At 43.5% G+C, this 26215-nt stretch overlaps 1 protein-coding gene across 1 annotated transcript in view; it reads right to left on the reverse strand.

The window, feature by feature from the left end:
* The window catches only part of LOC138076202 (ATP-binding cassette sub-family A member 17-like), an 85638-nt gene that overhangs the window by 23077 nt on the left and 36346 nt on the right, over positions 1 to 26215 (reverse strand). The window contains exons 13-21 of the mRNA XM_068968417.1: positions 24363 to 24518; positions 24069 to 24279; positions 20301 to 20451; positions 15887 to 15985; positions 8502 to 8574; positions 5756 to 6059; positions 4419 to 4692; positions 4050 to 4254; positions 3288 to 3507 (exon numbers count right to left, since the gene is read on the reverse strand). Of these exons, the coding sequence (XP_068824518.1) occupies positions 3288 to 3507; positions 4050 to 4254; positions 4419 to 4692; positions 5756 to 6059; positions 8502 to 8574; positions 15887 to 15985; positions 20301 to 20451; positions 24069 to 24279; positions 24363 to 24518 (1693 nt within the window). The remainder of the gene's footprint in view (positions 1 to 3287; positions 3508 to 4049; positions 4255 to 4418; positions 4693 to 5755; positions 6060 to 8501; positions 8575 to 15886; positions 15986 to 20300; positions 20452 to 24068; positions 24280 to 24362; positions 24519 to 26215) is intronic.

Here is a 26215-nt window from a genome sequence, read left to right on the forward strand (position 1 = left end):
CTGACCTGCCCCCTGAGAAATCTATATGCAGGTCAGGAAGCAACAGTTAGAACTGGACATGGAACAACAGACTGGTTCCAAATTGGTAAAGGAGTACGTCAAGGCTGTATATTGTCACCCTGCTTATTTAACTTATATGCAGAGTACATCATGAGAAACGCTGGACTGGAAGAAACACATGCTGGAATCAAGATTGCCGGGAGAAATAGCAATAACCTCAGATATGCAGATGACACCACCCGTATGGCAGAGAGTGAAGAGGAACTAAAAAGCCTCTTGATGAAAGTGAAAGAGGAGAGTGAAAAAGTTGGCTTAAAGCTCAACTTTCAGAAAACGAAGATCATGGCATCTGGTCCCATCACTTCATGGGAAATAGATGGGGAAACAGTGGAAACACTGTCAGACTTTATTTCTGGGGGGCTCCAAAATCACTGCAGATGGTGACTGCAGCCATGAAATTAAAAGACGCTTACTCCTTGGAAGAAAAGTTATGACCAACCTAGATAGTATATTCAAAAGCAGAGACATTACTTTGCCAACTAAGGTCTGTCTAGTCAAGGCTATGGTTTTTCCAGTAGTCATGTATGGATGTGAGAGTTGGACTGTGAAGAAGGCTGAGCACCGAAGAATTGATACTTTTGAACTGTGGTGTTGGAGAAGACTCTTGAGAGTCCCTTGGACTGCAAGGAGATCCAACCAGTCCATTCTGAAGATCAGCCCTGGGATTTCTTTGGAAGGAATGATGCTGAAGCTAAAGCTCCAGTACTTTGGCCACCTCATGTGAAGAGTTGACTCATTGGAAAACACTATGATGCTGGGAGGGATTAGGGGCAGGAGGAGAAGGGGACAACAGAGGATGAGATGGCTGGATGGCATCACGGACTCAATGGATGTGAGTCTGAGTGAACTCCGGGAGTTGGTGATGGACAGGGAGGCCTGGCATGCTGCAATTTATGGGGTTGCAAAGAGTCGGACATGACTGAGCCACTGAACTGAACTGAACTGAAAACAAGTATACTTCAATTAGAAAAAAGAAATAAAGGAGCGGTCAGTAAGTTGTCTGGTCCTAAAACAAATACAGAAACTGGGGCCTCTTAGAGATGAGAGAAGCCAAATTTTTATCTTATATTGAAAAGTGAAGAAATAACAAACAAGGTTATAAATAACCTTTGGTATATTTAAAATATTTTAAATATTTACAACAAATAAACACAACTGCTCTGCGAAATAACCATGCTACTCATAAGCAAATTAATCTGTAAGAGGGTGAACTTGGTGTGCTGCATGGGAACGGACCTGCATTGGGGCTGTGCTTACAGCCCTCTCCTACCCCGCAGGCTGCCTGGTGCTAACCCCAGGCCACTCCACGTGCCACCAGCTGCCACCCTGCACAAACCACAACACATCTCCACCAACAAGGAGGTGGGATTAGAGCTCTCATTTCAGGCTTCATGACTGGCTACACCACCCGCTCCAAATCAGGGGGGTCTGCAAGGAAGACAGCCCGGGGACACGTGACTTTCTTCAGACTCCCTGAAGAGAGGCTAAACAGACTCTTCATCTGAAAACAGGCTCTACTCTCAGGGCTTGGATTTAGAGTAGTACAGCTTTGGGGGATCAATTTATGAAATTCCTGTCAGCGGATGCCACTGCGATGTACAGGGAGTTGAACTTGGATGTGAGGTCTCCAGACCAACATTTCCTGGACCAGGACCCAGTAACTGAGCAGCAGAGCCATGGGGTCCACCTGTGGGGATGGAAGCACCATTTGGGGGCATAGCTCGAAAGTCGTGGCTCCACATTGTGGCTGAGGCATCAGGGTCATGGCTCTGGTGATCAGACAGTTGCACCTGCGGATACTAGGCCCCAGTGCGTAGTTGCAGAGGGGAAGAGGCACAGTGGCTCGTGTCCTCTTCTCATATAGAAGTCTAAATGTGGAAATCTACCCTGGAGACTGAAGTAGCGCGGAGCAGGGAAACTGCCCCAACTCAGCTCTGTGGCTCCTGGGTGGGACAGAGACAGACTTAACCACAAGGCAGTCTTGAGAGCCCTGCCTGGAGTGAACAGTCAGCCACAGCGGCTCCCAGACCTTCCCGGGTCAGTGACCATCTTCCGACGCCCAGGAGAGGAGTGCTCGACAATCCCACATGTGGTCACAGGGACAGGTATTCACAGCTCCTGCTTATTCACCTGCCTGCCTCCCTTCTTTCTCTGCTGGTCCTACTCTAGCACTGGCTGAGGACGGAGGAGAGGCCACAAACCACCCTACCTAGTCGTCCAACTGAGGAATCTCCTCTGCCACACTCCAGGGTGGGATGCATCCTCTGCTGGCTCTTGTGCTTTCCTCCTCCTTCGCTTTACTCCTGCACTTTGTTGGCCGAGATCCTTGACAAACTTTCCAAGAAAGTGGGGTATGGGTTCGATTGCTGTTGCCCAGCTGAAGTAGTCTTTGCTCTGTCCCCCCATCTGCCTGACGACAGAACTCAGTGCCGAAACCCCTGTCTTTCAGGAAGTGTTTGGGTCTCTCTTCATTCAGTGTCAGACATTTGATAAATCCTTTCAATCTTGAAGTCTGCTTTTTTCAACTCTGGGAAACTTTGTTTCTTGGGCAGTTTCCTCAACCTGATTTCCTGTTTTCTCTTTCTGGAAGGCTTATTGATTGAATACAAAGAGCATCTCCCGCATTTACTGTCACCTTACCTGCCTTTTCTCTCAACTTCTCTATTTCTCTTAACTTTTTGTTCTACTTTCTGGAAAATTCATTGTCTTTATTTTCCAACCCCTCTGCTAAATTCTTATTTTGGCAATCAGATCTTTCTTGTTTCCAAAGTTTTTCTTCTTCATGGAATTCTACAGAAGTCTCTTATTACCTTCTCTCAAACTGAGGAGTAGTCTGTTTCAGTGAAGTGCGTGATCACCAGTGAATAGTTTGATGATTCTGACAAGTATTTTTGCCCATGTAATCAACATCTCAATCACAATACGGCTGTCCCCATCGCTCCAGGTCCCCTCTGGTCTCTGTGCAGTGGACCCCCAGCCCCGAGCTCAGGGCTGCGTCGTCCAAGCAGCACCCGGTGTGCCGTCTGTCAGCACTGCGGCCTATGCTGAGTGTCTGTCCCCTGGGGGGTGCATGTCTGCAACACTGACGGTTTGGGGCTCTTCCAGTGACCACTGCTGAGAAGAGCCTCATGCAGGCCCCTACAGACACATGCTCTCACAGGGACGACTTGTGTGGCTGCCAGAGGGAGGGTTAAAGCTGTGTGATGTGTAGACCTGATGGGCCTCACCTTTTTCACTTGTGACCGAGACAAGAACAAAGGGGCCAATGCTCAGAAAGGTCAGCATGATGATGAGTTTGACACAGGCATTCCCCGCATTGTCAAAGCAGAAGCTGGTCAGGTAGATGAAGGGGATGATGGCCCAGGCATAGAGCATCAGCATCAAGAAGACAGCTGGGACATTCTCCTCGTGTGTAAAAGCCTCCTCATCATAGTATAGAAACACCAACTGGGGAAAGTGGGGCAGAATTTGGAAAAGTCACTAAGACTCAGGCCTAAGCATGAGAGAAAGGATACAATAATCTCAACTTATTCTTCTAAGGTAAACAAGGTGTTGGCAGGACTCCAGCAGCACCGCCCCTCCCTCACTCCTCTGGCCGTGCAGGGGATACCAGTGCAGTGAGACGAGGAGCACAGAGGCAGAACCAGGGAGGACGTGCTCCAGGCTGCACCCCTCACGGCCCTGGTGGGCTACGTCTGGAATGTAAACACCTGTCCCCAGGGCACTGTCTTACCAGCCTGAGGCAGTAGCTCTGGGGAAGTCACCACCTAGAGGCCCCAGAGCAGGGCCCCTGCTCCTAATGACACTGGGACGGGAATCACCTTTCACTGAGGGTCAGCGAGGAAGCTGCATTCACAGCCATGCGGCCCATCAGGGGCGGAGCTGCCAGCCTAGACTTCTGGTTGGGTCCCGGTTCTTTGCAGGGGCCCCAAGGCCAGTCCCCTGGACACAGGGGGTTGGGGGGAGGGGCCCCTCACAGTGCAGCTCACCAGCAGCAGCAGGCTGGGGACAAGGAAGGACAGGAGGTCCCATAGCAGAGACGAGAGCCAGAACGTAGCCACGTGGACGCCGCTGATGAACTGGACCTGCTTGGCCTTGAGGCCTCTCTCTTTGACTGTCAAGATGGAAAAGGAACTCGAAAGGAAAGCCATTCCAAAAAGCAAGTTGATGACAAGATAATGTCCTTTAGGGCCCCTGTCAAAGGCAGGATATAAAGAGAGAGGCAGTCATTTAAGTAGAACCGGTCAAAGCAACCATATTCCAAAATAACAATTTGTAATTAAAACAAAGAGACAAAAAGGGAGAAAGCTGGCGGTAAACGAAGAAGCTTAGCGAGGAGGAAGGAAAGCTGTACATACTCATACAAGATGTCCTCCGCGGTCTCCACGCTCGACTGAGGCTGAGGGTGGTTCAGTACCGTTATGGATGCCCTGGGCCCAGAGAGCAACTTGAACAGGATGTTATCCACCAGCGCCAGCACCTGGGCCGTGGAATGGTACGCCTGGTTATTGAACAGTGCTGTCACGATGGTGTGGTTCCCCACGTCGTCAAAAGAAATGGCTACCAGGTAGTTCTGGTCAAAGGCCTCGGGCTCCTCCTCCAACTTTTTCAGGAGGAATGGTTCCACTGGGCCTGGAAGAAAACAGACCACTGAGCGGGTCGCACCAGGCCTCGAGAGGCAGGGAGGACAGCGGCTCCTCCTGAACGTCTCTCTCCTCACCAAGCCTCACACATATCCCCAGTGGGGTCCTCCTGTCGTGGCGGTGCCCTGACTTCCAGTCATCCACTTGGCCTGCAGGGCTGCCTCCTGCCTGAGCCCCTCAGGCCTGGGGCCTCAAGAAAGTTTTCCCTTCCTTGACTGGAGCAGCAGTGAAGTCTTGTCCAGGCATCTTTCAGGCTTCCCTGCTGTGCAGCCCCCATTCACACCACAGGCTTTGAACTCAGGCGCGCCCTCTGACCCTCTGAGGCTGAGCTATGTCTATGTGACCATCATGGACTGTTCCTCTGTATTACTGCTTATCCACAAGACCTCTGGGCTAGGAGCTCTCTGAGAGCTGTTCATCACCACACTTCTAGCACACAGGCTGATTGACCAAGCACCCTAGAATTTTTAAGCTGGAATGATCACTGTACTGGTGGCTGAGGGTTACTGAGTGCCAGTGTTGCAGTGCGAAGCACCTTTGATGGGCACTCCCCTGGACCCTCCAGTGACAGTGTGAGGAAGCCAAGGTTGGGAGAGGCAAGGCACTACAATCCCAACCATTTCTGCAGCTGATCTCTTGTACTTTACTAAAAATGAATCCTTAAAATTTTCATTTTAAATTAAAATAACACATTAAAAATGTAATTTTTAAAATCAAATAATTATACCAAACTTACAGTGAGAGATGACAGTGCCATGGCCTTCCACAGCACTATCCCTGGCCCCTGCTCACCAGGGCAACCATGTTGAAGTCTTTCAGTCTGGGTCTCTCAGGATCAATAAATAGTCCATTTCTCCACTGACAGCCTATCTCGGAAGCAAGGACTTGGCTCTCTTAGAGGACTATCCCCACCTTCTACGGCCTTCCCTAGAAGGGCCTTCTAGCCACACACTCTGACTTCAGAGAGCATCACGTAGCCTAGAAGCACATGGCTTCACTGCAGGGAGCAATGGGCCTGCTTCCTGCCCCGCTTTCCTGGGCCTGGTACTTACTTTGCAGCTCCAGAGGATTCTGGTCCTCAGCCATAAGCACATCTGTCAGATGGTCTAGAAGCTGTGGACCCAGCCTGGAGTTCGGAGAAATGTAGAATGGAACAATAGTTTGACCATATGATTTTAGGGTCAGCTCCAATGGGCTGTTGTCCATGCTTATATCGAAGTTGAGGAATGAGAGGCTGATGCTAAGAATGACCAGAGGCACCAGGATCTGTATTGACAGCATCATGATCCAGTTGCGCCAAGAATAGGTAGCCCTTTTCAAGAACATGGCATAGAACTGTTGGCAGAGAAGGCTGAACTACAATTTAAAAAAAGGACATACCATTACCATGGTCACAGGTAGGAGCTGGCAGGCAGTGAAGCGGCTCGTGTTCAACTGTATTCTCTCATATTATGTCTAACATTTTGATTGTGTCAAAAATTGCTTCAAATTAAAATTCTTTGACTCAATTATTAGATTAACATTTAATGGCACAAAAAGCAGGCACAGATTGGAAAGAGTTTGAAAGAGAAGTCTAAACAGACACCAAATGTAAACAGGATACATTGTTTTTACCTGTCAGATTGGCAAAAATTTTATGTTGATGAGGATATAGGGGGAGGGAAATGCCATTGCTTGCTGGCATTTTAATTTGATATTACTTTTTTAGAAAACAAATGAGCTGAATGCATAAATTTAATTCGACATCCACACAGTCAAAGAGAAGAGACTGCACTTCTAGTAATGCACCCACAGATGCACCCATGGAGGGATGCAGGCCATGCACAGAGAGGTCCCTGGGCTTCGACAGTGAATATCAAAGCGTGCAGGCATGTGCACTGGGATCCCAAGATTCAGCCTTGGGCCCAGAGGTGGCAGCTGTGGAGGTCGGCGCCACAGGCTCCCATCAGCTTCTCTTTCACTAGCGCTGCGCTAGCTGGGTGGGCTGGGGCCATCAAGCCTCAGGTTTCCCAAATACCAAATACCAAAACACCCCAGAAAGCCTCTCCCAAGCACCCACCATGTCTCCCACATTTGGATTTGAAGCTCCTTCCTCTCAAGCATTCACCAAAAGGCATTGCTATTACCCTGCCGGAGGTGGTGCTCTGAGAAATACTTCCTGGGAAGGTTCTGGAGTTGTTTCCAAAAGCAAAGCTTGGCCAAGTAGAGGCTGAGTAGATCCTTCCTGGGGTTGGAGAAGAGCCTTCTGTGTAGGACAGGCACTGGTCTAGATAACCCCCAAGACCCTTTCCAACTAGGGGCTCCATGGATGGCAGCTTCCCCTTGAACAGGTGATGTAAGACTATGAAACAGTGAGTCCTCTTCACTAACCCATGAAAAGGCTCCCTGGTGGCTCAGTGGAAAGGAACCTGTCTGCTAATGCAGGAGACGCAGGAGACACAGGTTTGATTTCTGGGTCAGAAAGATCCCCTGGAGGAGGAAATGGCAACCCACTTCGGTATTCTTGTCTGGGAAATTCCATGGACAGAGAAGCCTGGTGGGCTCCAGTCCATGAGGTCACAAAAGAGTCAGACACGACTAAGTGATTGAGCATGCATGCATGCAATCCAAGAAAACCAATCTCATTATTTTGTAATATATCTCATAGATAGATAAATCAAGACGACTAAGTAAAATGTATATCAACATTCTTTTTTAAGCATTAAAACCTGTATGAAATACAGGTTGTCCATGTATTTCATAAGAATTTTTTTTTTTAATTAAGGATTTCCCTGGTGGTTCAGTGATTAAAACTTCACCTTCCAATGCAAGGAGTGCAGGTTCAAATCCTGGTGAGGGAGCTAAGATCCCACATGCCTCGTGTCCAAAAAAACCAAAATAGAAAACAGAGCAAATTCAGTAAAGAATTTAAAAAATGGTCCACATTAAAAAAAAATCTTAAAAATTTTTAATTTCAGGTGGTACCATGCATGATCTGTTTCATAGTGAAAGACTAAAAAGAAAGGTTAAATATGCTTTTTGGACAGCAGATTTAATGCTTTTTTTTAAAAGCTAAGTCTCTTGATTTCTTTTTTTTTTTTTAATGCTTATCTATTTGTTTTTGGCTGTGCTGGGTCTTTGCTGCTGTGTGGGCCTTTCTCCAGCTGAGGACAGCTGGGGCCCTTCTCCAGCTGTGGCACACGGGGTTCCCACTGCGGTGGCCTCTCTTGTTGCCAAGCATGGGCTCTAGGGCACTGGAGCTTCAGTAGTTGCAGCCTCCAAGCTCTAGAGTGCAGGGTCAGTGGTTGCGGTGCTCAGACTTAGTCTCTCCACAGCACGTGGGGATCTTCCCGCGTCAGGGATGGTGCCTGCTCTCCCGTGCTGGCAGACAGGCTCTCCACCATGGAGCCACCAGGGAAGCTCGATCTAGTGCTTTTACTCTTCCTTTTTTCTGGTGAAAGAAATGGCCACTCCCTTTCTATGAGCTTTTCTGATACTTCCTTTCATTGGGTTGATCCTGGTCAGAAAAAACACCAGCATTCTGATTTTCAACTGGAGCAAAGAGCACGGTATTCCTGAAATCCAGCAGAGCCAATCTTTTATGTCTAAAATCTGCACAGTTTTTCTTAAGCCCCTATTAAAGGTTGACATTCATGTCTTGACAGAATAATATCATGATTCCAGGAATGAAACAGAAACCTGCTTCCTGCATTTGATGTATCTGCTCACCCCAGTGTTAGGATGGATGGGTAGGCCGGATGGTATTGAGAAAATCCTTGAATGAAGATGTTTAATCCTGTTGACAGGAACTCTGCTCACCAGTGGATGAGAATGGAAGGAGGGAAGCTTGATGATCTGCAAGTCTATGTCGGAATCCATCAGCTTATTAACCCTAAACCAAACCAAAAACACAAAGAAATGAGAACTCTCAAAATCACAACACATTCCATTTTGTTCAGATTTAAAGAATGAAAGTCATGTAAGTTATGAAAAAAATAAGTTAGGACACAAACAATGAGGAGAAAAAAAGCCACACCAAGATTACATACTGTTGGCAAGTGTATACTGGCTGCTGCTGCTGCTAAGTCGCTTCAGTCGTGTCCGACTCTGTGCGACCCCATAGACGGCAGCCCACCAGGCTCCCCCATCCCTGGGATTCCCTAGGCAAGAATACTGGAGTGGGTTGCCATTTCCTTCTCCAATGCATGAAAGTGAAAAGTCAAAGTGAAGTCGCTCAGTCATGTCCGACTCTTAGTGACCCCATGGACTGCAGCCTACCAGGCTCCTCCATCCATGGGATTTTCCAGGCAAGAGTACTGGAGTGGGGTGCCATTGCCTTCTCCAGTATACTGACTAGAAAGGGCTTAAAAAGGAACTAACAACTGAATTAACTGACCAATAGCTTCTCCAAATAACTGAGGCAATGCTAGCTTGAATAGATTTCATTATTTTCCTTAAAAGATACCACACACAAATTAAAACAAAAATATAATATCACTTAATATGTATTTTATGAGCAAAACTATAAATTATAAAAGGTGGCGTTTCTGACACTCCAGGTCTGGGGTTTATAAACTATGGCCAGTGGGCCAAATCCAGCCCAAGTGGTATGGGACGAGCTCAGAAAGGATTTCACATTTGTAAATTGCTGTTACATGGTTAATTAAGTGCCTACATAATACCCTTGTTACGTGACCATTCCTACACAGCCTAAAGTATTTACCAAAGCTGTAATAATACTTTGGCCACCTGATGCAAAGAGCTGATTCATTAGAAAAAACCCTGATGCTGGGAAAGACTGAAGGCAAAAGGAGAAGGGGGCAGCAGAGGATGAAATGGCTGGATAGCATCACCAACTCAATGGACATGAATTTGAGCAAACTCCGGGAGATAGTGCAGGACAGGGAAGCCTGGCGTGCTGCAGTCCATGGGGCTGCAAAGAGTCACACACAACTCAGTAACTGAATAACAACAACACAATACCCTTGATTATGCGACCAAGCCTACACAGCCTAAAGAGTATACTATCTGACCCTTTAGAAAAAAGTTTGCAGAACCCCTGTTCAGGGTCAAATTCAGCAAAGTATGAGGTCAAAAAACATACTTTTACTCATAGTCTTTGAGCTAGTTATTCCATTGCTGGGAATTCGTCACAAGAATATAATTCAATAAACTGGTTCATTTTCCCTCCAGGACAGTTCTGCAAAGGACAGTAAATGAACTGTTATTTATTGCGGTGACACAGATTATCCCAAACTTAGCATCTTAAAACAACAGTAAGCATTTACGATCTCACACAATTCCAGTGGGTCAGGAATTTGGGGGTGGCTCAGCTGAGTGGCTCTGCCTCAAGGTCTCTCCTGCAGATGCAGTCCAGCTCTCGGCCAGGCTACAGTTGTCTGAAGGCTGGACTGGGGCCAGAGGGTCTGGTCCACTCACAGGATAGTGCCCTTATGTGGCAGCGGAAAGGAGGCAGTGGTGTGTGGTTCTCTAAGTGTAGTTTGGACAAGAACACTGGTTGATGTTTTAATTAACATTAATGATTAAGACAAAACTGAAACAACAAAGATGTTATGTCAAAACTTCACTCATTCATCCACAAGGTGAGTAACGTTTTTATTGGACTAAATAACACATTTAAAAACCTCAAAGAGTATTTCCTCAAATTCTATTAATTAAATTGCTTCAGATAGGACATACTTGGAAGTTTAATTCACACTATTAACATTTTCTCAGTCATTACTTTCTAAATCTAGACAGTCAACAAAGAAATAAACTCCAATTTATAGTGTTTACCAATTTTCATGTTGTAAATACTCTCACCAGTATTGATTTCAAATTGTCAACATAATGCTTCCATCACACAGTGTAAGTAGATGTAAAAATAACCTCAAGAGCACTGATCATAGTAAAATGTAACCAAATCATGAGGACATAGGTTTTATTATTTCCCTCTGTGATTATTGTTATTTATAAGAAATATAGATTTGTTCTTTGTCCCGGTTCCAGACAAGAGCTCCTAAAACTCTTGCAAATTTCTAAGTGAAGAGAGCCATAAGAGTGTCCTTTGCCATGGTGACTTGAGATGGGGTCTGGTTGCCAGGGGAACCAAAACCATGTGATTGGCAGGTTAGAGCTTTTGACCACCTTCATCCAGTTACCATACCCCTGTCTCCAACCTCTGAAGAAAGTGAAAGCCAAAGTTGCTCAGTTGTATTCACTCTTTGAGACCTCATAGACTATACAGTCTGTGGGATTCTCCAGGCCAGAATACTGGAGTGGGTAGCCTTTCCCTTCTGCAGGCAATCTTCCCAACCCAGGGATCGAACCCAGGTCTCCCACGTTGCAGGCGGATTCTTTACCAGCAGAGCCACAAGGGAAGCCCAAGAATACTGGAGTGGGTATTTCTATCCCTTCTCCAGCAGATCTTCCCAACCCAGGAATCAAACTGGGGTCTCCTGCATTGCAGGCAGATTCTTTACCAACTGAAGTATCAGGGAAGCCTGCCTCCAACCTCTGGCAACCACAAATCTGTTGTTTCTGTGAATTTTTTTTTTTATATTCCACATTTAAGTGAGATCACATAGTGCTTGTATTTCTGTGCCAGACATTTCATTGAGCACAATCCCCTCAAGGCCCATCCATGTTGTTGCAAATGGCATGATTCCTCTTTAAAAAAAATTTTTATGGCCAAACAGTGTGTGTGTGTGTGTATGTGTGTGTGTGTGTGTATGTCTTCTTTATCCATTCACCTGCTGATGGACACTTAGGTTGTTTCCACAACTTGGCCACTGTAACTAATGCTGAAATAAACATGGCAGTACATGTTTGAGGTAGTGAGTCCACTTCCTTTAGATATATACCCATAAAGTGGAACCAGATCATATGATAGTTCTATTTCTAATTTTTCTGAGGAAATTTCAATATTGCTTTTTATAGTGGTTGTATATCAATTTACATTCTCACCAACAGAATACAAGGGTTCTCTTTTCTCCATATCCTTGCCAACACTTGTCATCTCCTGTCTCTCTGCCATTCCAATGGGTGTTAAGTGATAGCTCATTGTGGTTCTGATTTGCATTTCCCTAATGATTAGTGATGCTGAACACCTTTTCATGTACCTGTTGGCCATCCGAATATTTTCTTTGGAAAAAAGTCTATTCAGGTCCTCTGCCTATTTAGAAATTGGATTTTTTTGCTATTGAATTGTATGAATTGTTTATATATTTTAGATACTAACCGCTTATCATACGTGTCTGCAAATACTTTCTCGCATTCAGTAGGTTGCCTTTGCATTTTGTTGATCAGTTCTTTTGCTGTGCAGAAGCTTTATTTTGATGTAGTTCTTCTTGTTTATTTTCCCTTTGTTACTTGTGCTAATATTCTCCCCTTTACTGTGAGCTGGACCTAGTGACTAACTTCTAGTAAATAGAATATAGCAAACGTGATAAAATGACACTTCCAAGATTAGGTGACAAAGTGAACATGGTTTCCATCTGGTCATCTTTCTCTGATCACTCACTGTGGGGGATACCAACTGCCATATCACAAGGTCACTCCAGCACCCTGGGTGGGGAGGCCCACATCATGAGCAACTGAGGCCAGCCAGCAACAACAAGAGTGAACGTGAAAGTGGATCCTTCCCCAGGTGAGCCTGTAGAGACTGCAGCCCAAGCTGGAGACCTGACTACATGCTAATGCTCAGACGCTCAGTTGTGTCCAACTCTTTGTGACCTCATGGACTGTAGCCCACCAGGTTCTTCTGTCCATGGGATTTTCTAGGCAAGTATATTGGAGTGGGTTGCCATTTTCAACCACCTCAAAAGAGATCTGAGCCAGAATCTCCTACCTACTTTCTCCTGGGCTCCTGACCCACAGAAACTGTGAGGTAACAAATGTTTGTTGTTTCAAGGCTGCTAAGTTTCAGAGTAATTTGCTAGCACCAACAGATAATCAATACAAGCCAAAAAAGGAGCATAACAGACATGAGACACCTGAAAGGGAAAAATCATGTCTAAGTAGCTGTCTCAGTAAGAGTGGAAAGAGAGGATGGATCAGAAGAGAGATTAGGTGAGAATTTTCCAAAACTGACCAATAACAGCAAACCACAATGTGAAAAGCAGTAAAAATCCTAAGCAGAACACAAAGAAAACCACACAAATGCATATCACTGTAAAAATGTTGAAAACCTAAGAGAAAGAAAAAATAATATTAAAAGCAGCCAGAGGTAAAGGACAGATTGCATTAAAAGAATAATAATAATACTAGCAGCTGACATCTCAGTGGACATATGGAAGTCAGAAGACAATAGAATGGAAGGAATAAGCAAAAATGATCTATTCATATAACAGAGAACTATTCAGCAATAAAAAACCAAAGTATTTATTATACATGCTACAACATGAATGAACCTCCAAAAATTATTCTACAGGAAAGAAGCCAGACATAAAATACACACTGTATGATTTTCTACATATGAATCCAAATGATTCCATTCTTATGAAATGTCCATAATAGGTAAATATATAAAGACAGAAAGTAGACTAGTGGTTTCCTTGGACTAGAAATGGGAACAGGAATATTTGGAATATTTGCAAATGAACATGAAAGATCTTTCCAGAGTGATGAAAATGTTCTAATGTTGGCTTATGGTCCCACCATAAATTTACTAAAAGCTATCAAACTGTATGGTATGAATTACTGGTTAATGCTACAGTATGTAAATTATACCCCAACAAATCTGTTTTAAGAAGAAGAAATCAGAATTACATTTAGAAGTATTAAAAACAACCCCTGACAATGTAAAATTCTGTATCAAGGGAAAATTCTTTTAAAAATGGAGGCCAAAAATATATTTTCAGGCAAACAAAAAACTCTGAGACTTCATCAGATCAGAAAATCTGCACTAAAGGAAATGTATATCGTTTGGGCAGAAAGAAAATAGCCTGAGAAGGAAGCTTAAGGATGAATGATGCTTAAGAGTGTAAGAACAATGCAAAGGGTAAATACGTGCTAAATTTAGATGAATGCTGATTGCACAAAAAAACAATAATGTGCTATAGACTTTTAAATATACACAGAATTGAAATAGTTGAATAAATACCACATAACAAAAGTGGAACAAATGGAATTTAAGAGTGCTATAGATTGCATTGTCTGGAATGCAGTAAATGTGCTAGTTTATTGTACACTTTAATAAGCTAAAAATGCACACTGAAATCTTAGGATAACCAATAAGAGAAGAGCAAGATAACATACAAATTATAAACTAACAGAGGAGAAAATACAAAGCAAAAAAAAAAAAAAAAAACCCCACAAAAAACCCTCTAAATCAATTCCAAAGACTAGAAAGGAAATAAGAGAATATGGAATTGATGGGATAAATAGAAGACACTGAGCAATATGACAGATTTAAAACTAAATGGATTAGAAGTTTATTACTCACTAGAAAAGACCCTGATGATGGGAAAGATTGAAGGCAAAAGAAGGAGGCAGCAGAGAATGAGATGGTCAGATAGCATCACTGACTTAATGGACATGAATCTGAGCAAACTCCAAGAGGTAGTGGAGGACAGAGGAGGCTGACATGCTGCAGTACACACGGTTGCAAAGAGTTGGACATGAATTAGCAACTGAACAACAACACAGAACTACTTAAAAGATAAAGATATACAAATGAATGTTTTTTAAACTCCAACTATATTCCATTTATAAGAAACACATCTAAAATATGTAGCTATAGTATGAATGAATGCAAAAGAATGGATAAGGAGAATATGCTTCAAAAATGAGAAACAAAATCATTTTCAGACCAAAATAACTGAGAGCCTTTGGCACCAGCATAAAAACAATAAATGACATGGGACAGAATGTACTTCAGGCAGAAGGAAAGTCTGAGAAGCACAAGGAAAAAAAACACAGAAAGAGCTGAATATGTATATGAATTTAAATGACCATTGTCTTTGACAAAACAATAATGTTTTGTGGACTTAAAAAAGGCAATTAAAATACATAATGATAGTATAATGTATAAGTTGGTAATGGTAGGATGTGTGTGAATAAAATTAAGGTGTTTCAAAGCCTGGATATTTTCCAGGAGCAGAGTAAAGATATTACTTCACCTGAGACTTTGATAAATTACTTATGTGTATCTCAATATCTAGGCTTACCATTAAAATAATAAAATAAGAATATATAGTTTCCAACTAGTATGGGGTAGGGAGGAAACTACAGAATGAGAAAAAAATAATCCTTAAAAGGGAGAGAATGTCATACAGACTCAACAGGACTTGTAGAAAATATAAGGTAAAATGATAGATATATTGTATTGTAAAGTAATTAGCCTCCAATTAAAATAAATAAATTTATATTTTTTAAATGATAGATATAAATTTTAATATATCATAAATAATACTCATAAATAGCTTGCATATTCTATTTCAAAGACAAACATTACCAGACTGGGTAAAACAATACTGACCTGGTCTCCTTGCCACTTTATGGCCCAGTGTGGCTGCCTGGGTAGTTTACCAGGGAGGCCCTCTCAAAGCCTTCCTAGCACTGAGCCAGCATTCCTGCTTCATTCAGATAGCTTGGTGGATGAATCAGCCAATGCCAGAGCTGCCCTACCTTGGGAGATCTTTTTTTTCTTTTAATTGGAGGCTAATTACTTTACAATATTGTGGTGGTTTTTACCATACATTCACATGAATCAGCCACGGGCGTACATGTGTTCCCCATCCTGAACCCCTCTCCCACCTCCCTCCCCATCCTATACCTCAGGGTCGTCCCAGTGCACCAGCCCTGAGCATCATGTCTCATGCATCGAACCTGGACTGGCGATCTATTTCACATATGATAATAAACATGTTTCAATGGTATTTTAAATGAAATAATAAACCTTCCTAATTGTCTAAACCAGTCAAGTTCGGGTTATCAGTTACTTAGAGTCAAAAGCATCCCAACTGATATGATGCCACTTTTTGCTTTTCATCCTTAGGAATTTATGCTAAAATTATGTTTGTTGGATGATATTATATTCAATATTTTCTACACTAATGAATATCCCTATTATTGGAAGCACTAGTCAGAGGCTGGAAGACTATTCAGTGAGGATGTTATAGAAAGGATTCAAACACTGGGCAATGTTTAAGTACCCTTCCAATTCTAAGATTCCTGGAATCTATGGTTTTGTATTCACTTACCGAATGAAGATTTCTTCCATAGTGGTGACAGAGACCCCAAAGCTGGCAATGCCCAGCTCTTCCTGCCTCAGTTCCAAGTCAGTAAACAGAGCTTCAAACCTGGAAGGGAAGAGCAGTTTTATTCATCAAAGGTGGAAGTTGAATCCCTCCTTATTACCCTTGGCTTTCTACAAAGGAAAAAGCATGGACTATGGAGTTAAGAAGATATTTGTTCAAATCTCAATTCTGTCCCTCTTGAGCTTCATGACTCTGAACTTGAACAATGAGCATAAATAATACCATTTACTTCAAAACTTTCTGTAAGGATAAATCAAATATACACCTAGCACACTGCAGGTGCAAAGTAAATATTAATTCATCTCTGAAACTGTATCAAGCATCTTTTCTGACTAAAACACTATAAGACTAGAAATCAACTACATGAAAAAAAAAAAAAACCCTGCAAAACCACAAACACATGGAGGCTAAACAACATGCTACTAAACAACTGATGAGTCACTGAAGAAACCAAAGAAGAAATTTAAAAATACCTTCAAATGAAAATGAAACCACGATCATACAAAATCTACATAGTGTGGCAAAAGAAAGAAGGTCTAAGACAGAAGTTTATAGTGATACAAGTCAACCTCAGGAAACAAGAAAATTTTAAAATAAATGACCTAAACTTAACCTAGAGGAACAACAAGAAGAAAAAACCCAAAGTTAGTAGAAGGAAATAAATCATAAATATTAGAGCAGAAATGAATAAAGACCAAAAACAATAGAAAAAAGCAATGAAACTAAGAGGAGTTCCTTTGAAAAGATAAATAAACTGATGAACCTTGAGCTAGACTCATTAAGAAAAACAGAGTGGGCCCAAATCAATAAAATCAGAAATGAAAAAGGGGAAGCTACAATGGATACCACAGAAACACAAAGGAATATAAGAACTGTATATGAACAATCCTACACCAATGACATGGACAATAAAGAAGAAATGGGCAAATTCACAGAAATTCAAGACTGAGCCAGGAAGAAATAGAAAACATGAACAGATCAACTATCAGTAATGAAACTGAATCAGAAATAATTTTTAAAAACTCCCAACAAACGAAAGTCCAGGACCAGCTGGCTTCACAAGTGAATTCTACCAAACATTTAGAGAGGAAAAATCCTTCTCAAGCTACTTCAAAAAATTGCAGAGGACATAATGCTTCCAAGCTCATTACAAAGATATCACACACAAAAAGAAAATTACATGCCAATATCACTGATGAGCATAGATGAGAAAATTCTGAACAAAATACTGACAAACTGCATTCAACAACATATTAAAAGGTTCACATACCATGATGAAGTGGGATTTATTTCAGGGATGCAAGGTTTGGTTCAGTATCTGCAAATCAATCAATGTGATACACCACATTAACAAACTAGAGAATAAAACTCATATGATTGCCTCAACAGATGAAGGAAAAATTTCTGGGCAAAATTCAATATCCATTTACATCAAAAACTCTCCACAGAGTGAGAATAGAATGAACATTCCTCAACATAATAAAGGCCACATATAAGCCCACAGCTAACATCACACTTGATGCGAAAAACTGCAAGTGTTTCTTCTAAGATCAGGGACAAGACAAAGATGCTCACTCTCACCACTTTCATTCAACATAGTTTTGGAAGTCCTGGCCACAGCAACTGGACAAGAAAAGAAATAGAAGAAGAAGAAAAAAAAAAAGAAATAGAAGAAATCCATATTGGAAAGGAAGAAGTAAAGCTGTCTCCATTTTCAGGTGACATGATACTATATGTAGAAAATCCTCAAGATGCCATAAAAAAACTACTAGAACTCATCAATGAATTTGTAAAATTTAAAGGATACAAAGTTAATATACAGAACTCTATTGTTCTATATTATTCTGTTCTGTACGCAGAACTCTGTACACTTACAAAAAATTATCAGAAAGGAGAATGAAGGAAACAATTTCATTTACCATCACATAAAGAACATTATAGCCAGGGACAAACATACCTGAGGAGATAAAAGACCAGTACTTAGAAAACTATAAGGCACTGATGAAAGAAATTGAAGACAACACAAAGAGGTAAAAAAGATATACTTGTTCTTAGACTGGAAGAACTATTATTGTTAAAATGACCATATAATCCAAGGCAATCTACAGAGTCAATGCAATCTCTATCAAGATACCAATGACATTTTTGACAGAACTAGAACAAATAATTCTAAAATTTGTATGGAAACATAAGAGGGCCTGAATAGCCAAAGCCATCTTGAGGGAAAAAAAAAAAAAAAGACTAGAGCTGGAAGTATCACATAAAGCGACAGTATGGTATTGGCACAAAACAGACAAGTGGATCAATGGAACAGAACAGAGACCCCAGAATAAGCCCACGCAGCTACAGCCAATCAGTTTACAACAAAGGAGACAAGAACAGGCAACAGGGAAACACAGTCTCTTTGTTAAGCTGTGCTGAGAAGTAAACTGGGCAGCTACATGAAAAGAATGAAATTAGAACACTGTCTCACACCATATACAAAAATAAACTCAAAATGGACTGAGACCTAAATGTAAGGCCAGAAATCATAAAACTCCTAGAAGAAAACAAAGGTAGAACACAGTTTCACATAAACCATAACAATATTTTTTTGGACCTATATCCTAAGGCAAAGAAAACAAAAGCAAAAACAAACGGGACTTAATTAAACTTAAAAGCTTTTGCATGGCAAAGGAAACTATTGACAAAAAAAAAAAAAAGATTAGCTACTGAAATGGGAGAAAATATTTGCAAATAGTATGTGACTGATAAGGGGTTAATATCCAAAAACATATAAATGGCTCACTGAACTCAATATCAAAAAGACAAACAACCTAATTTTAAAACGGGCAGAAGACCTGAATAGGCATTTTTCCAGCTTGCATGGAAGGGTGTGAAAGTCACTGTGAAGTAAACTGAGTAATGCGTGGGCAATGAGATAAAGCAGGCAACATGATTAACCTAGTTTTAGAGAGCTTCAGCTGTGCAGGGTTACAGGACATGGAGTGGTGGCTGGAAAGAGAGGCAGGCTCAAGACAGTGCATCTCCAGAGCACACTAATATGTTCATGGACATGAACCAAAGAAGAGAAGTCGATGATATAGATGAAAGAGGAAATAATCAAACCAGCAAACTCCTAAGACCAAGTGGCTCAGTACTTGAGCTGGTGTTGAAAAAAGCAAGCTTGTAGGTCTGTTAAAAGGGATAAATAGAGTACTTGTTGGATGGTGTTTACTTTCTCAATGAAGTATAACTAAGATTCCTATCCGAAAGAAACATGAGGACTGAGGAGAGGGAGAGAGGGACATGTTGGGAACAAGTCTGAGGTCTGAAATAATTACAAGGCTGACCTTGGCTCCCACCCCACATGGAAAATCCACTTATAACTTTATAGTTAGCCCTCCAAATCCAAATGTTCTGCATCCACAGATTTAACTAAACGAGGGGTAGTGTAGTACCATAGTAACCTATTTATTGAAAAATCCGGGTATATGCAGACTCACACAGTTCAAACCTGTGTCGTTTAAGGGTCAACTGTAATATAAAGGAAAATCAAGCACAGTTTTCATCTGAGCCCAGTTACTTGGGTGCCCGTAATTAGAGTTCACATAGTCAAGGACCCCTTTGACGCCATCATAAAGAATTTTATTTTAATCTGAAAGCAGCTGGGAGCCATCAGGGGTTTTTAACGAGGGAGGGAACATGATCAAAAGGCTTCCCTGGTGGCTCAGATGATAAAGAACCCTCCTGCCAATGAAGGAGATGCAGGTTCGATCCCTGGGTCAGGAAGATCCCCTGCAGAAGGAAATGGCAACCCACTCCAGTATTCTTTCCTGGGAAATCCCATGAACAGAGGAGCCTGGCGGGCTACAGTCCATGGGGCTGCAAAAGAGTCAGATGTGACTTAGTGACGAGTCCTATATTTTCAAGTGCACTCTGGCTGGAGTGTGGTGTCTTTCTGCTGCTGCTGCTGCTAAGTCGCTTCAGTCGTGTCCAACTCTGTGCGACCCCATAGACGGCAGCCCACTAGGCTCCTCTGTCCCTGGGATTCTCCAGGCAAAAACACTGGAGTGGGTTGCCATTTCTTTCTCCAATGCATGAAAGTGAAAAGTGAAAGTGACATCGCTCAGTCGTGCCCGACTCTTAGCGACCCCATGGACTGCAGCCCACCAGGCTCCTTTGTCCCTGGGATTCTCCAGGCAAGAGTACTGCAGTGGGGTGCCATTGCCTTCTCCGATTTCTTTCTAGGAAATATCAAAGGCCTAGAAATCCAAACCATTACAGAATTGAGAGTCCTTGGTGAGGACAGGGGTGGGAGAGATGACTGAACACTGAGCATATGCAAGCAATTACTCCAGCCCTCTCAGGTCCATACCTGTGCGTGCTCTCTTTAGGAAGTACAAATGTCAGTTCTTCTCCAATGCTAGACTGGAAAACTGCATTTGGTATGTGCTGGTAAACCAGAAGGGAAATCTTCTCTGTGTCACAACGTGGTTTTCTTACCAGAGTTATATAATATCCTGCACCTGAAACATTTCAAAGATCATGAAATGGTTTTTCTCTTTTTAGTTACACTTAAATGTTCTATAGCCTAGAACATGACAGCTCCATAGGTTAGACAAGCTGGAGAGCTGTGGTGAATTTGCCTTGGAAAGTCTATAACACTATTCTTGAGTCTCTCCTTTGACTCCATAGTTGGGAGGTGATAACAGCATTTAGCAATACTAGGCAAAATAAAGGAGGGCTGCATTAAAGGCAACACTCTGCTTAAGGGATAACTAATGTGGGGAAGTGAAAATTGAGCAGAGACCTTGAACATTAAGGTTAAGAACAAAAGTATCTCTTTCATAATTAAATTATGTTTTGAGAATACATACCCTATGGTAGTCTAAATATTCTTTCAGAAGCTACTAGTAACACTTGTTGCTACATTGCTGGCACTGTAGTCACTCAACAAACAGTCACTGAGCTCTTATGACCTGACAGGCACTTTTCTAGATATTGAGTATATAGAAGCAGATCAAACAGTCAAAAATCCCTATTCTCACTCAAGGAGCTTTCATTACAGGAACGTGAGACATATGATAAGGTAAATAAGTAAATAAGACCATATTAGTGACAAGTGCTAAGGTGAAAGATGAACAGGAAGGGGATACAGAGTATTGGGGATCATGACTTTGAAGGTGGGGAAGGCCTCACTAAGAATGTGACATCTCTGAAAGGACTGAAGACCTGAGGAAGAGGAGGAGGCGTGATGATATGTGGTCTGGGATGCAGGAGGAGGCCCATGTCCTGGATCAGAAAGGGGGCCCTGAGGTGGAAGCAGAAGAATATCGGGAGAAATGGCTGGGGAAGCGGGACCAGGCTAAGCAAGGCGTTTGAGCAACTCCCAGGACCCTGCCTTCTCCTTTCAGAAAGTGGGATGGGAAGTCATCAGTGGACTGAGCAGCAGAGCGGCACACTCATTCCGACAAGCGGGCCAGAGGCCAGCTGTGGGCTGGAAGCAACTTCAATGATTCAGGTAGGGAGACAGTAGGCTGGGCCAGGGGATGAGGAAGGCAAAGCCACGGGGATTGGCAAATGGATCAGATATGGGCTATGAGACGCAGAGGATCAGGGAGCCCTGAGATTCTGGCCAAGCTGCTAAAAGGATGGAGCTGCCTTTACTTTGCGTGAACTGGTGTGTTGGTCAAGAGCTAGAGTTCAGCTGTGCATCAGCCATGGACAGTCCAACAGATACGTTCACTGTCTAGGGGTGTGGACAGTAAACAGTTAGATACACAAATCTGGAGTTCAGCTGAGAGGTCCTGCAGAGACATTTTTCAGCACAGATACGTATAAGTCAGGACAGGGAAAAAATAGTGACGCGACCTGGGCACTTCCAAGCCTAGAAGTAGAAGTGATGCAGAGGAGCAGTCAGAGACACTAGAGGGAAACCCAGATGGCCAGGGGCCAGGAAAAGAGGGGGATGTCTGTGGCGAGACGTCCAGCAGGAGTGCACCCCACTGTGGAGAGAACAACTCGCCCTATGCAGGCATTAGCTCCCTCTTTGAGGAACAAGGTCTCTTAATCTTCATTTTAATAAAGGAAAATAATAGAATGGGAAAGACTAGAGATCTCTTCAAGAAAATTAGAGATATCAATGGAATATTTCATCCAAAGATGGACACAATAAAGGAAAGAAACGGTATGGACCTAACAAAAGCAGAAGATACTGACAAGAGGTGTCAAGAATACACAGAACTGTACAAAAAAGATCTTCACGATCCAGATAACCACGATGGTGTGATTACTCACCCAGAGCCAGATACCCTGGAATGTGAAGTCAAGTGGGCCTTAGGAAGTATAACAAGGAATAAAGCTAGCGGAGGTAATAGAATTCCAGCTGAGCTATTTCAAATCCTGAAAGATGATGCTGTGAAAGTGCTGCACTCAATATACCAGCAAGTTTGGAAAACTCAGCAGTGGCCATAGGACTGGAAAAGGTCAGTTTTCATTCCAATCCCAAAGAAAGGCAATGCCAAAGAATGCTCAAACTACTGCACAATTGCACTTATCTCACACACTAGCAAAGTAATGCTCAAAACTATTCAAGTGAGGCTTCAACAGTACGTGAACCATGAACTTCCAGATGTTCAAGCCAGATTTAGAAAAGGCAGAGGAACCAGAGATCAAATTGCCAATATCCACTGGATCACTGAAAAAACAAGAGTGTTCCAGAAAAACATTTTCTTCTGCTTTATTGATTATGCCAAAGTCTTTGACTGTGTGGATCTCAACAAACTGTGGAAAATTCTTCAAGAGGTGGGAACACCAGACCACCTGACCTGCCCCCTGAAAAATCTGTATGCAGGTCAAGAAGCAACAGTTAGAACTAGACATGGAACAACAGACTGGTTCCAAATTGGGAAAGGGGTACGTCAAGGCTGTATATTGTCACTCTGTTTACTTAAGTTATATGCAGAGTACATCATGCGAAATGCTGGCCTGGGTGAAGCACAAGCTGGAATCACGATTGCCAGAAGAAATATCAATAACCTCAGATATGCAGATGATACCACCCTTATGGCAGAAAGTGAAGAGGACCTAAAGAGCCTCTTGATGAAAGTGAAAGAGGAGAGTGAAAAAGCTGGCTTAAAACTCAACATTCAGAAAACTAAGCTCGTGGCATCTGGTCCCATCACTTCATGGCAAATAGATGGGGAAACAATGCAAACAGTGAGAGACTTTATTTTCTTGGGCTCCAAAATCACTGCAGATGGTGACTGCAGCCATGAAATTAAAAGATGCTTGCTCCTTGAAAGAAAAGCTATGACCAACTTACACAGCATATTAAAAGCAGAGACATTACTTTGCCAACAAAGGTCTGTCTAGTCAAAACTATAGTTTTCCAGTAGTCATGTATGGATGTGAGAGTTGGACTATAAAGAATTCTGAGAGCTGAAGAATTGCTGCTTTTGAACTGTGGTGTTGGAGAAGACTCTTGAGAGTCCCTTGGACTGCAAGGAGATCCAACCAGTCCATCCTAAGGGAAATCAGTCCTGAATATTCGTTGGAAGGACTGATGCTGAAACTAAAGCTCCAATACTTTGGCCACCTGATGCGAAGAGCTGACTCATTTGAAAAGACCCTGATGCTAGGAAAGACTGAAGGCGGGAGAAGGGGATGACAGAGGATGAGATGGTTGGATGGCATCACTGACTCGATGGACGTGAGTTTGAATAAGCTCCAGGAGATAGTGATGGACAGAGAAGCCTGATGTGCTGCGGTCCATGGGGTCGCAAAGAGTTGGACACAATTGAGCAACTAAACTGAACTGAAACTAAGGCTACAAAACGGTGAACTAACCTGGTAACAAGGATGAAGAAGGAGTAAACTAGCAGCATGGAGCTCAGGCACAGGCCTTCTGACTCCAAGTCTCAGAGACTCTTTCCACTCTCCTCCTCGTCATTCTCACAGCCCCTCCACCTGGGCCTCGGTCTCCAACTACAGGGAGTAGACAGGCCGCCTAGAGAAGGCCGCTCCTCACCTGACCTCAGGGGCCCTTGGGGAACATGATCGGTAGACACTTTCTCCCGCTCCTGGGCCAGCCACGCAGACCCCGTGCCGGACGGACTTCCGGCTGCCCCCCGGCCCCGCCCACCGTATTTCTCCTTGAGGAACAGCGGCGACCCGCAGCACTGCAGCTCCCCCTTGGCCATGATGGCGATGCGGTCCCCCAGCAGGTCGGCCTCGTCCATGAAGTGCGTGGTCAGCAGGACGGTGCGGTCGCTCTTGTGCTGCTGCAGAAGGTCCCAGATGGCCCTCCTGGAGACGGCGTCCACGCCTGCGGTGGGCTCGTCCAGCATCAGCACCTGGAGGGCGGAGGGGCGGCCCCGTGAGGACGGCAGAGCCCCGGCCTGGGCTGCAGGTCATGCCGCAGGCCCCCCGGGCCTACCTTGGAGCCCGCGATGAGGGCGATGCCGATGGAGAGCTTGCGCCGCATCCCGCCGCTCAGAAACCTGCTCTGGGAGTCCCGCTTCTCCTCCAGCCCAAGCACGTGCAGCATGCGTTTGACCTCCTCAGGGCACTTCTGACGCGGCAAGCCCTTCAGCTGAAACGGCAGGGATGGAGATCCGGCCTGGGCTTCCAATGGGGCCAGGGAGCGTGCAACAAGCATTTTGCTTGTAGAGCAGTAACTCCTTATCTCCTTTATCTGAGATTTTCCTTTCCACAGTTTTAGTTACCCATTACCCACAGTGAACCATGGTCTGAAAACATTAAATAGAAAATTAACAGAAATAAACTTGTAAGTTTTAAATTGTGCACACCCTTCTGAGTGTCTTGAACTCTGAAATCGTGTGCCATGCTGCTCTGTCCTGCTCAGGATCCCTACCCATCGACATCATCTGGTTTTGACATCCAACCATCAACACTTCCATGACCTGATGATCCAGGATCGCCTGGAGCCTGGATCCTCCTTTTAATGAATCATCAGAAGGTCAACAGCCTAAAGCTGTGTCACAATGCCCGAAGTCCTTCACCTCACTTCATCTCATCACATGGGCATCTTACCATCTCAAATCACAAGAACGGTGCGTGCATGCTAAGTCGCTTCAGTCGTGTCTGACTTTGCAACTACACAGACTGTAGCTGCCAGGCTCCTCTGTCCATGGGATTCTCCAGGCAAGAATACTGGAGTGGGTTGCCATGTCCTCCTCCAGGGGTTCTTCCTGACCTAGGGATCAAACCCATGTCTCTCATATCTCCTGCATTGGCAGATGGGTTCTTTACCACTAGTGCCACCTCTAAGTACAGTACAATAAAATATTTTGAGAGAGACAGATCACATTCACATAACTTTTATTACAGCCCATCAGGCTCCTCTGTCCATGGAGCCCTCCAGGCAAGAATAATGCAGTTGGTGGCCATCTGCTCCTCCAGGGAATCTTATTGACATAGGGGTTGAACCTGAGTCTCCTGCATTGCAGGCGGATTCTCTACCATCTGAGCCACCAGGGAAGCTCCTTTATTACAGTATATTGTTATAATTGTTCTATTTTATTGATTGTTTTTAATGTCTTGCTGTGCTTAATTTATAAATTAAACTTTGTCATATGTTGCATGTACAGGAAAAAAACAGAGGACATATAGACTTTGGTACTATCTGAGATTTCAGGCATCCACTGGTGGTCTTGGAGCAAATCCCCCACAAATAAGGGGGGTATCATATATACATAAACTATACATGAGAAAGATACACAGTAAACTTACTACCTTCAGGGAAAGGGATACAACGCTTTTGCATCTTTTTTTCCCACAAGCTGTGAGGTGTGTGGGATCTTAGTTTCCTGACCAGGGATTGAACCTGGGCCCTTGGTAGTGAAAGGGCAGAGTCTTAACCACTTGACTGCCAGGGAAGACCTGGCTTTTGCATCTTGAACCATCTAAACAAATGACTTATTAATACTAAGTTCAGTTCAGTTCACTTCACTTCAGTCGCTCAGTCGTGTCCGACTCTTTGCAACCCCATGAATTGCAGCACGCCAGGCCTCCCTGTCCATCACCATCTCCTGGAGTTCACTCAAACTCATGTCCATCGAGTCGGTGAGGCCATCCAGCCATCTCATCCTTTGTCGTCCCCTTCTCCTCCTGCCCCCAATCCCTCCCAGCATCAGAGTCTTTTCCAATGAGTCAACTCTTTGCATAAGGTGGCCAAAGTATTGGACTTTCAGCTTTAGCATCATTCCTTCCAAAGAACACCCAGGACTGATCTCCTTTAGAATGGACTGGTTGGATCTCCTTGCAGTC

The sequence above is a fragment of the Capricornis sumatraensis genome, chromosome 3, assembly GCF_032405125.1.
Source record: "Capricornis sumatraensis isolate serow.1 chromosome 3, serow.2, whole genome shotgun sequence".
Classification (NCBI taxonomy): domain Eukaryota; kingdom Metazoa; phylum Chordata; class Mammalia; order Artiodactyla; family Bovidae; genus Capricornis; species Capricornis sumatraensis.